The sequence below is a fragment of the Panthera leo genome, chromosome B3 (assembly GCF_018350215.1).
Source record: "Panthera leo isolate Ple1 chromosome B3, P.leo_Ple1_pat1.1, whole genome shotgun sequence".
NCBI classification, from domain to species: domain Eukaryota; kingdom Metazoa; phylum Chordata; class Mammalia; order Carnivora; family Felidae; genus Panthera; species Panthera leo.
Window position 1 is genome coordinate 145,763,061 of NC_056684.1, and position 11,745 is coordinate 145,774,805.

Genomic DNA, 11,745 nt, shown 5'->3' on the forward strand with positions numbered 1-11,745 from the left:
CAGCTGGAAGCCCCTGAAGGGATGGGCCTGGCACCCATCCCTGCAGACCTGAGCCCCTGGCTGCTGGGATGGGGGGGGGGGGGTGGGGGTGGGGGCAGGACACACACCAAATAAGGGAATGCAAACTGGGTTGGAGCCTTCCAGTTACTGCCTGCGGGGGAGGGGTCATGGGGAGGGGGACGCAGGGTGGGGGGCTCCTTCTCTTTGGCTCAGAAGCAGGCACCCACATACTCCTGGCCCCTAGACAAGTGAGGAGACCCAAACACAGCTCCAGGGGCCCAGGGCTCCATCCCTGCCCATCCTAGTCTGTGCCCTCTGCCCCCACTATCCAGGAAATTTCTAGACACCTTTACCCAGCATTCAGCCAAGTGGTGAACCCTTGGGGGGGTCCCGGCCCAGGCACGAACAGAGCTAGATTGACAAACTTAAAGGGTGAGGCAGGCGGGGCAAACTGGGCAGGGGGTCTACTAAGACCCAAAGGCAGATGAGTCAGCCAGGAGCTGGGAAAAGCACGTGCAAAGGCCCTGGGGTGAGGGAGCCTGACCCAGGTGAAAGCCTGTGAGAAAGACACAACGGCAGACGCACAGGGGGTGAGGGGCATAGGTGAGGCTGCTGGTGGTAGTGACTGCCGGCTGTGCTGGGCCTCTGCACTAGTCTTCTGCTAAGACCAAGGGGAAGTCACGGAGAGAAGCTGAGCTGGGTCGGGCTGCACTGTAGAGACTTACATTTTCACAGAAATCCCTGGCTGCGGGGAGAGGGGCAGCAGGGGTAAAGCCAGGGCAGGGAGGCCCAGGACTGCCAACCGGGGCCTGGCAGCAGAGGGACTGGGGTGCTGGGGTGGGGGTGGGGGGCGGAATCCCCAGATAAGTGGTGGGCGGAATGCAGAGAACAATCCCCCCACACGCCCCTCCGTCATCCACCTCTGAAGCTTCCTGCCCACAGCCAGCTGCAGGAGGGAAGGACGACCCGGAGACTCGCTGAGCCGCCAGTTCCAGAAGCTGCGGAGTTCCGGCGGGGGTTCTTTCCGTGCTCGGAGCGGTCTCAGCTGGGAGGTACCAGGGAGGGATGCTCACTGCATCTCAAGATTCAAGCTCAGCCTGTCGAGGGAGGTGGCCTCCCCGGGGCCCCTCCGGCTGGCCAGCCCTGTCTCGCGGGCAGAGAGAGCCCCCACCTGCCTTGCAAAGCTAGGGAGACAATGGCCTGGTGCCACCTGCCTCCCTCGGGGCCTTTCGGGAGCAGGGCAGCTGGGTGACCATCAGGGCGGTACCAGGGGTTCGGCAGACCCAGGGTGCCTGTCAGGGGCCGGCTCCTCGCCTCCCTGCCCAGCGTGCCCCACCCTGCAGGGCACAGAAGACTCCTGCCTCTCACTGCCCCCATTCTCCTTCTGCTTCCCAGGAGCCTCAGCCCAGACTTAATTCCCAGGAGAGGTTCGAGTCACGAAGGTGGCCACTTCAGGCAAGGGGTGGGCCTTGGAGGCTGCTGGGAGAGGGATAAGTCCTCCCCTCAGGGTGCTCCCCATAGGGGTTTCTGCAGCCTTGGGCTGGAGGGCTGGGGATCCTATGGGGCCCAGGGCGCCTGTATCACCCGTGCTGGGCCGGGCTGCCCCGCCTCTTCCAGAGAGACCCCATCCCTGTTCTGGGGCCCACTGGGCCGCGACACCCACCTCCAGCCTGGGGGCTCCCTCTCCGAGCTCCCCAGTACCAGGGGCTCTCGGGCATGCTCTGAGGTGGGCGCTTGACAAGGCGTGGGAGGGGCGGAGGCCCCCGACCTGGCAGGGGATCTTCAGGGCCAGGCCAGGGTGCGGGCTGCCCGGAGTCTGGATGGAGCCGGCTTGGCTCAGGAGCGAGCTGCGCTTCCGCCCGTGTTCTGTGGTGCTAAATATAGCGGCCAGGGAGGGGAGTTTCCGGTTACAGCCCCCCCCACCACCCCCCAGTGCCGGGAAATCGATGCCAGCGCCGTCAGGCCCAGCGGCAGTGCCTGCTGACCTGCCCCATCAGGCTGCAGAGCAGAATGAGGGGGCTGGACCGCACCCAAGTCCGGGGGCTCTGCCCCTCGCCCCCCGCCTGCCGCTTCCCAGCCCCCAGCTGCTCCCCGGCACCAGCCTGCCAGGGCCCCTCTGAGGCAGCGGGCAACACCTGCAGGTCAGCGAGGAGGGACAGTGGGGCCCTAGAGGGGGGCACCAGGCCGGCAAGAGGGAGGGAGGTGGGGTGGTTCTAGGCTGGGCAGGGTTCCCGCCCTGCGAGCCGTTCTCCGGATGCAGCGAGGCCCAGCGCGGCCCGCTCCTCTGGACCCTGCCACGGGCGAGCCCTGCCAGCCCCCTTGGTCGCACAGCACACACCTGAGGGCCACTCCCAGCAGTGTGCCACTCAACTGGCTGGGCTCCCTGGAGGCCCCACCTGGGTCGCAGCCAGCATTTGCATACAGGTGGTGCCGCTCGGGTGGGCCCCTTGGGCACGGCCTCCTCAGGACGGCCTCGAATGCCAGGCCCAGGGGCTGTCTGCACTGTGCCTGTCGCCCCCGCCCCCTCCCCGGCTGAAGGGAGGGGCCTTCCACGTGTGCTGCCTGTGTGGGGTCAGCCTGGGGCAGGGCAGGGGGATTACTGGAGGGCAGGGTGACCTCAGCCAGAGGGAGTGGCCCCCACCTGGCAGTGGGGTCTCAGTGGGAGCCAAAGGCAGGCCCTTCCTCAGCACCCGCCCCATTCCAGCCTGAGGTCTGGTCGGAAGGGACACTAAAGTCAGGTTCGGAGCAGAGCTCCCGACCATGCCAGCTCCTACTGCCTGTGACAGCAACAGCCCGTGGGCACCTGGCCCTCCCCCAGCTGCCCACAACCCATCATCCGTGGCGCCGCCCTCGGTGGACCAGAGGACTTGGAGGGCCCTGGGGGAGGGCCAGGACAGATCACCAGCTGCAAGGGGGGTCAGGCTGGCCCTCATCCCAGGAGCGTCCCCAGCGCTCAGGCTGGGCCCCCGTCCCCGACCGACCGACTGCCCAACCTGGACTGTGGTGACTGGCACACCCTCTCCACTTAGGACCCCCGTCCACCCGCTACGTATGGAGCATTTACTGGGAGCGTAGCTGAGCAGTCACCCAGCTCTCCTGTGAGCCCAAGTGTTTTAAGGGTCACAAAGGCAGCTCATGCAGCCCCTGACCCTTAAGACAGGCCAGGGTGCAGGGCAGGGGTCCTCCCAGCTTTGTAGGCCACGCCACACACAGGCCAGCAGGCAGAGGGAGTTCTTATCACCGACTCCAACTGCCCAGAGCACTGCCCGGGGGGGGGGGCGGGGAGAGGGGGCGCTAGACCCAGAGCGGCCCTGGCTTCGGACTCCAGGAGAGGGTAGGGTGCTGGGAGCACGCGCCCTCAAGAATGAACAGCCTGCGGCTCTGTCCCCACTTCCTCCCCAGGGCTGGCTCTGCCACCGCTCCACGGCCACCCCATGGCCCACCACTCTGTCCTCCCTGAGCGCCTGGCCTGGCCGAGCCCCCACCTAAGGCCTGACCTTAGCCTTCTGCCGGCCACCAGCTGCCCTCAGCAGTCCCTGCCCTGCCTGCTGCCAGAGGCCTCTTGGTGGAAAGCCCACCCTCCCCCAGGGCCCCCCAGGGAAAGACCCGTGGTCCCTCCACCTGCCCCAGCCCACCCGGGGCCACCGCTCGGAGCCAGAGGACACAGGCTGGAGTTCTACAAGCCTTTATTTGGTCTGCAGGAGGTGACCGTGGCCGACCTTGGTCTCGACCCCCCCCCCCCCGGAGTCTCACCGGGGACCCAGCCCAGGGGCCACACAGCTGAGGAACCAGGAGATGCCGAAGATGACACCGAGGGTCTTGGGGACATCCGGGTCGTCCGCGAAGGCCTGGGCCCCATCCAGCGGCAGATGCACCACTTGGATGAGCTCGCCCTCCTCTGCCAGGCCCCCGCCCGGGCCGCTCCGCTGGGAATCGGTCACCTCTGCGTAGAACATGGTCTGGTTGGAGCCGGTCAGTCCCACGCCAGACCTGCGGGTTGAAACAGCCCCTACTGAACCGCCCACACGGGCCTCGCGGACACACCTGTCCTGCTCCCTCCAGCCCTCCTTCTAGCCTCCCCCCCCCCCCAGGCCAGGCAGGCCAGTCTGGGAGGCAGGACTCCGGGGTGCACCCCCCCGGACCCCCCACCCCCAGATTCCTGCGACCTTCGGGTGGAGCAGAAACCTGGCAGTATGCTGGGTGTCGCTTCTGTGATTCTTACGTCACGAGGCAGAGACGGAAGGGTTCTGCAGGTGTCACTAAGGGCCTTAATCAGATGACTTTGACTCGGCCACAGAGATTACGTTGGTGGGCCCAACCTAACTAGGTGAGCTCTTCAGTGCAGGTTTAGAGAGGGGAGACGAAGGAAGTCAGAGAGACAAGCCCGTCCCGCAGGCCTTGCAGACAAAGCAAGCTGCCCTGTGAGGGGGCCACGTGGTCCAGGCCCGCAGGTGGCCTTAAGTTGCTGACTGTGGTCCCCGGCCACCAGCCAGCCAGGAAACGGGCCCCTCGGTCACACAGCCACAAGGAGCTGAATTCTGCCGCGACCGTGTGCGCCGGGAAGGGGGTCCCGAGCCCCAGACGAGCCCAGCCGACCCTGACTGCAGGACAGCAAAACCCTGAGCGCCGGGCCCCGTTCCCAAGAAGCAGACGGCTGACCCACAGCGACTTCGAGGTCCTAACTGTGGGCTGACGGAAGCCGCTAGGTCTCTGCCACATTCGGCAGTGCAGACGCCAGGCAGGCCGCTGCCCTCTGCTCACGTGAGCCCCTCAGCCAGGGCCTCCCTTCCCACCCGAGGCTCCAGGCGGGCTGGAAGCAAGGGCCCTCCTGGCGACCCGTGTGACCTGCCCTGTGAGAGCCCCCAACCCCAGCATCTGCAGGACACCAGTTCCAGGCTGGGGACAGCCATGCTGAGGCAGCTGGGGCGTGGAGGGGTGTGGACAGGTGGCCAGAGCGGGCCGCTGGCCGCCAGGAGGGGGGCAGACACCCAGGGGAAGCGCGGTGGCCCAGACTGGCGAGAACGGGCAGCCACGGGAACTGCCGTCTGTGAGGGCAGGGCCATGGCGGGCCCGCCCGCGTCCCAGAACCGCAGGGGAAGGTCCTGCGTGAGTGGGCGGGGGGACCGGGGGCGTCAGGCCAGCCAGACACCCGCAGGGCGGAGGCTGCTCTTGCAGACCTGCCCGGGCGGGGCGCGGAGGGCAGAGACGGCTGACAGAGCTTCCGTGCCCCACCCCCCAGGACGGCCAACCCCATCCCGACCGACCGGCCTCACCTAGCTGCTTCCCCCGCCCCAGACTCTTATCTGCCACAGTCCTCTCCCGATGGCCTGTTTACAACGGTGGCCATAGGCTGCGCCTTTGACGGAAGCGCCAGCGTGTGGGGTTTCCAGTCCCAGTTTCCGCCAGCTTGTGAAGGAGACAGGCACAGCCTTTGACCCAGAGCAAGAGGAATGTGCCTTCGGGCCTTGTCACCTGTGCCTGGCAGGTGAGTGGCCTGGTTCACCTCCACACCAAGAAGAGGCTCGAGATCTCTCTGCTGTCTGTCCAGCCCCCGGGTCCGCAGGGACAGCTGCCCTGACCTCTCCTCCAGCCCCTCAGTCCTGCCCCCCTGCCACAGCCACCCCTTGCCTCCAAAATGCAAGTCTTTACCATGCTGCTTGCTGCCTAGAGCCCTCCTGGGCTCCCCAGCACCCTCACGATCAAGCCATAGCCCTGCTTGTGGAAACGTTGCAGCCTGGGCCGCGCTTGGGCCGGCCTCTCTGCCACGACTCCGCCCAGGCTCACCTCATCTGGGGTCCCCCACCTCCCAGAGTGCCTCCTCCCGGCTCAACGCCAGCTCCAGATCAGGCCCCTCGGATCCTCTGGGACCCCAGCGCCGAGGAGGACGCCCGCAGGTCACCGAGGCCTGCCCCTCAGACCAAGACACTCAGCCGCTTGGCATCTTATGTTCGACGCGGGGGCTCCCTCGTGTGCCGGAGGTCAGCTCCAGCCCCCAGCCCCTAGGCCAGGGAGACACGGCGACAAAGCCCTGGGCTGCTGAGGCACAGGGGCCTGGGCCCCACACCGGGTGGTTCCTGCACTGGGCTGAGGAGCAGAGCTCCCCCCTCTGGGGACGGCTGCCAGTGGCCAGTGCTCAGCGCTGGGGACAGGGTGTCACTGCCAGGACCGTCCTCCTGCTCCCAGACTTCACCAGGGTCAGGGACCCTGACAGCATTCCTGGGGCAGGGGCGGGAGGGGCCTCACCCCAACATCCCATCCTGGGAGGACAGCCCCAGCTGCGGGCCTCGTGGGGAACACGGTGGGGACACCCGGGCTCCGGGCCACACGGCTTCCGCTCCCCAGCAAGGCCGGACCCCTGCCCACCACCCCCCCACCCCAGCCTCATTCCTGAGGCGCCGTCTGCCAGCAGATCTGTGACTCACCCCCACCCCCAGCGCCCGGTGCTTAATCCCACAGGAAGTAGAGGTATCTGTCGGCAGCAGCTGCTAGGGCCGCAGGGTGGGGGCGCCGCGTGCTCCAGAACTGCCCCCCAGAGCCCCGGGTTCCGGCCTGGATCACGATCTGAGGTGCGTGCTGCCCCACCTCCCCCCAACTCCATGCTGGAAAACAAACAGGAGCCGCACACCCGTGAGGACGGGGCGCTCGCTGCCCCCCAGCGCGTCACACCCCCCGGGGGGCGGTGCTGACCGCAAGATGCCCTCCCCCGGCCTGGCAGGCCCGCGGGCCCAACCCCACTCACTTGTAGGTGGCGACCCGGCGCAGGTCGGAGGGAGCCAGCCGGTAGCCGCACTCCTCCCAAGCCTCCGCACAGGCCACGTCCTCCAGCGAGAGCCCGGGCTGGTCTACGAGGCCAGCGCACAGCTCGTAGGTCACCCCCGCCGAGCCAGGCAGCTCCACTGGCAGCGCCCGGGGTCCGTCCTGGTCCACGGCCGCCAGGGACCCGGGGAAGAGGCGCTCCACCTCGCCCACATACACAGCTGGGGGCCGGGGGGGCGTTGACCACGGTCACGGCCGTGCTGTCGAGGCCTCCACGCGCCCCGCTCCAGGCCAGACCCCCTCACGGGGCGTGAGTTTCCCCTGGAGCCCCCCCCCCCCCCCGCCGCCCCATGTCTGCGTTCGGACCCGATGGCCCCCAGGGGCCTGAACGTGCCCCCCGCAGCCCTCCCCTCCCCCCGCGGCCCGCTCTGCCCGGCCTCACCTGGCCGGAACTGCTTCACCAACACCAGGCTCTGCTGGGAAGAGTTGAACATGAGAATGGCCACACTGCGGGGGGTGGACAGAGCTCAGGACGGAAGCAACCCCCTCACCTCGTCTCCCTGGGGCCCCTGGCCCCCATGCCCCGTTCCCAGCATGCCGGGCCCACCTCCTCTCCCCAGCAGCCTGGGAAAATGGGGAGACTGAGGCCCAGGCAGGGCCAGGGCTGGCCAGGCCCACTGCGTTCCAACTGGCCGAACGGGGGCAAGAGGGTGGGGTTAGGGTTAGCTAGGGGTGGCAGCAGCCGAGGCCGGGTGACTGACGGGACACGTGGCCCCCGCTGGCCAGCCGCCCACCAGCCACGCTCCTCACGCCACACTGCCACCCAGCCGGCAGCCCTGACGCCCGGGGCGGGCGAGGGCACCCAGATGGCCTCTTCCAGGTCCACCGGGGCCTGAGCCGGGAGCCAGAGGCAGGGGTGGGGCTCCAGGCCCCCAGGGGCCCAGCGTCCCAGCGGGCAGCAGTCTGGGGCTTCCCAGGCAACCAGGCCAGGCCGGGCTCTCACCTGTCATGTGTCTTCATGAAGTCCCACGACTTCTGAGTGCCATTCTGAAAGAGATGGCACAGGGGTGAGGGTGGGCCGCGGGGCTGCCCGCGAGGCTCCAAGCGCTCAGGGCGGCTGAGAAGGCCAGACGACCCGCGCACCGCACCGGCCCGGAGACCCACTCGAGGCCCACCGGGGGAGCCTCAGCAGGTGGGGGAGGAGCAGGAGCGGGCCGGCCGGGGAGGTCAGCGACAGTCTGGTGCTCCAGTGGGGGGGGTGGGGCGAGGCAGAAAACCAGAGCAAATGGTGGAAAGGCACAGGCTGACCTCAAGTAGCTGCAAAGAGACGTATCCTGTCAGCAAGTGGAGGGTGGACCGTGGGGGCTGTGGGGGAGAGACGGGCAAAGGTGTCCTTACAGTGAGGACAGGGAGGGTCCCCAGGGGACAGAGATCAGGTGTTCACTGCTGAAGCTCCCTCGGGCCAGGGGACAGGGTGACAGGAAGGCAGGAGGGGCTGGCCGGCCTCCCGAGAGGGCATCGGCACCACCCGAGGCAGGCGGGAGGCGGCCCTGCAGGATGGAGTGATGTAATGACAATGACGGTGACCAGCCGGGTGATAGCCCCTCCCCCAGCCCGGTGTCTGTCTCAGGCCGTCTCTCGCACATCCTGTGGTCCTGCTGTTTTGTCACTGGCCTCCACCGTCCTGCCCCCCAGGCCTGGGCAGCACACCCCCAAAGGGCTCCCGGGGCTCCAGGCAGCCATCAGTGAACGAAGGAGGTGGTGCAGGGCCTGCTGGGGGATGGTCAGGGGGCGCGAGGGGCCCAGACTCCTGCCAGCTGGACACTGCTAGACAAGGTGGGCTCCCATCCCAGGGGCCAGAGCCAACAACAGCATTCCACTTGGCCCTGCCTGCTCCCCAAGGGGCCTCTGCCAATGGGGCTGGCCCTAGGGCCCTGGGGCCCCGCCCCGAGGCGGCCTGTCACCAGCGGGCTTAGCCTAGCCACCCTCGGTCACTGGGTCGGCCCTAAGGCCCTGGAGAGCTGCAGGCCCCACTTTTGGGGCTCTATCCAGGCCCTGAAGACACCAGAGACACAGAATGTGCCGCTAGGACTACCGGAGAGGGAGGACTTCCTGGAAGAGGTGACAGTGCACCAGGCCCCACCGAAGTGAGCAAAGGGTGTTCCAGGCAGAGGCCCCCACGCTGGTGCGAGAGGAGCGGGGAACATTGGTTTCAGCTCGGCTGGAGGCAGAGGAGTCCCAGAGGAGTGGTGGGGCCTTTGTTTCCAAGGCGGCGGGAGGGTGGACACCCTGCGGTGTACAGGTCGGGCTGCCTGGGAGGCCGTTGAGAGGCACCACCCCCAGGAGGCAAGCCTGGGCCTGCCTGCCATCTGGCCACCCTGGGGCCAGCCACCCACCCGGGACGGGCTCCAGAGGAGGCCTGCCGTGCCTCCGGCCTCCCTCAGGACACGGGCCATCTTGTGCGAGTCTTGGGCACTCTCTCGGCTCAAGATCAAAATGTCTGTCAGACCCTCAGGTCCAGCAAAGGCAGGGTGCCAGGGGCAGTCCAGGAGAGCCGGTGAGGCCCAGCCAGCCCCTCCACAGGACCCCCGGACCAGCCGGTTGGGTCCTAGGCCTGGTTAATCTTCTAGGGGCCCTGGGAGGGAGAGACAGGACTTCAGAGCCACAGACATGACCTGCCTCTGGCCTGTCTGGCCAGCACGTCTCCCCTGACCAGGGGTAGCTAATGACAGAGGGCTGCAGATGTCCCTCAGTGGCACGCACAGCCCAGCCCGATGTCCCCTGGAGGCGTGCTGCGTTGGTTCCCAGGCCTGTGCCCATCACGGCCTCCTCTGCTCTGGTCACCAGCGCCCGTTAATGGGAACACACGGACAGGCTACCACACTTCACAGGCACTGGGAGAGGGGCGCCTGGCTGGCTCAGTCTGCAGAGTGTGCGACCCTTGATCTTGGGGTTGTGAGTTCGAGCCCCATGCTGGGTGTAGAGATTACTTAAGAATAAAATCTTAAGAGTCCCTGGGTAGCTCAGTCGGTTAAGCATCTGACTCTTGACCTCAGCTCAGGTCAGGATCTCAGGGGTGTGGGTTCCAGCCCCGCGCTGGGCTCTGCACTTAAAATAAAAACAAAAACAAAACTGGGAGAGAACTGCAGCCATAGGCCCTAGAGCAGTTGTGCGCCTGGCCCACCCTGTGCCTACCCACTGCCTCCCGGAGCCTCAGCCCCTGGGGGGCTGCGCAGCCACAGTCAGGCATCCCCAGCCAAAGTCAGTGCCAGGGAGAAGGGCAGCCACCTCCAGGCCCCTGCCTGTCACCTGACCCCCTGCGTCTGTCCCAGGCCAGCACTGCCAACTTGGGCCCATCCTAAGAATGGAGCCAAAGGACTACATGGGCAGGGCAAGCGAGGGGCGCGGGGGCCTCCCTCAGGCTGGAGGCTGCTGAGCGAAGGGCCGCGGAGAGGACAGGTAGCCGCAAGCCCAGAGGCAGCCGGGGAGAGGAGCGTGGAACATCCGGCCCAGCTGTCCCGACTGGGAGGCGGGCGGGCGCCGGTGGACCCGAACCACAGAGCTGGTTCTCACTCGCCCCACAAATACTTCTCCCGAACCTGCTATGTGCGTGGCGCCCAGGAAGTCGGCTGGTCCCGCTCTTCCTGTGACAGGTGGGAGGGCGGGGTGGGGGAAGGATGCCCGAGGGGCAGCCCGCCTGCCGGCTGAGCAGGTGGAGACTCTGAGGTGCCCTCGGAAGCAAGCCCACGTGCAGAGCGCTGGGGCCCTGCCAAGCCTCCTTGGAGGGATGAGTGGTCCCCCAGCGGCGTCCCGACCCGGGCGCTCACCCCGGCTGGGAACCCGGCTCGAACCGGAGCCGCACTCAGAGCCGGGGAGCTCGGCCAGGCGCGAGGGGCGGGGCGCCGGGGCGGGGCGCCGGTGGGGGCGGGACCTATGGTGGGGGCGGGACCCGGCGGGGGCGGGGCTTCGGCGGGGCCGGGGGAGGGGGCCCACGGTGAGCGGGGCCGCGGAAGGCGCACGCGCGGGCGGGCTCACCTGGCGGTAGTGCAGCGTGAGAGGCCGCAGGTAGGGCGAGGCTGCGCAGCGGCCCACGGCCGCGCCCTCGATGCGCTCCATGGCAGCGCGCCGGGCAGCCGGGTCCGGGCGGCCACGGGCAGAGTGCGCACGGGCCTCGGGCGCGCGGCGCGTGACCCGGCTTTGAGCATGCCCACTGCGCGCGGGGCGGGGCGGACGGGCGCCGAGCGGGGGCGGGACGGGGCGGACCGCGGGCGGCACCTGCCAGGGGGTGGGGGGGGCCGCGCAGGTGAGGCGCTCCCGCTTCCGCGCGCTGCGGGAGCCGAGCGGGGAGGGCCAGCCCGGTGGACCCCGGCTGCGGCGCAGGGCTGGCGGGCGGGGCTGGAGGGGACCCGCCGGACCCGGGACTTCGCAGCTTGAGCTGCGGCGGGAGGAGCCGAGCGGCTGTCCCAGCCCACATGGGTTGACCAAGGCCCGGAGATTAGGTGGGGGTCAGGCCCCGGCCGGGGAGAGGCTGGGCCCTGAAGAGAACGGTCAGGGGTCGGGGCTGCCTGGTGGCGCCTGCGGGAGGAGGAAGGAAGGGGTCGGTCGGCGGCTGCGCGCGGGGTCACTGCGCGGGCGACGGTGGGGGACAGTGTAGTCACCTCCAGGGTGCCTGTTGGCCGGGAAGACAGAAGCTCTGGAAGGAGGGCGCGGCAAAAGAGCCCGGGAAGGGGGCGGGACCAGGGCCGTCGCAGAGCTCAGCCCTCCCCTGGGGGGCAGGGAGCTGACCTGGGAGGCACTGCCCACCTGCCGGACTTGGGAGGAGCTGACACTCCCTGTCTGTGGAGCTGTCCGGGCCTCACCTCTGGAGCCTGCTGCTACCCCTACCTTCTTGGGAAGTCCCACCGTGCTGACACCCCCTCTAGCTGTGGAAAGGCCCCAACAGCTGGACCCCTGCCTTGGGTGTGGATCTGCGGAGCCTTTTCCAAATTC

The 11,745-nt window shown here is 68.2% G+C and overlaps 1 protein-coding gene across 2 annotated transcripts; it reads right to left on the minus strand.

Annotated features, from left to right (window-relative positions):
• Positions 1 to 3,669: 3,669 nt before the first annotated feature.
• Positions 3,670 to 10,954, minus strand: NUDT14 (nudix hydrolase 14). 2 transcript variants are annotated; one of them, XM_042944477.1, is made up of 6 exons: positions 10,792 to 10,954; positions 7,760 to 7,803; positions 7,199 to 7,263; positions 6,740 to 6,977; positions 6,423 to 6,599; positions 3,670 to 3,990 (listed from the first exon to the last, which is right to left on the minus strand). In XM_042944477.1, the coding sequence occupies exons 1-6, from the start codon at positions 10,870 to 10,872 to the stop codon at positions 3,750 to 3,752; spliced, it is 846 nt and encodes a 281-aa protein (XP_042800411.1). In that variant the 5' UTR covers positions 10,873 to 10,954; the 3' UTR covers positions 3,670 to 3,749. The 2 variants fall into 2 exon arrangements, with proteins under 2 accessions (XP_042800411.1, XP_042800412.1); XM_042944478.1 differs by lacking the exon at positions 6,423 to 6,599.
• Positions 10,955 to 11,745: the final 791 nt, after the last annotated feature.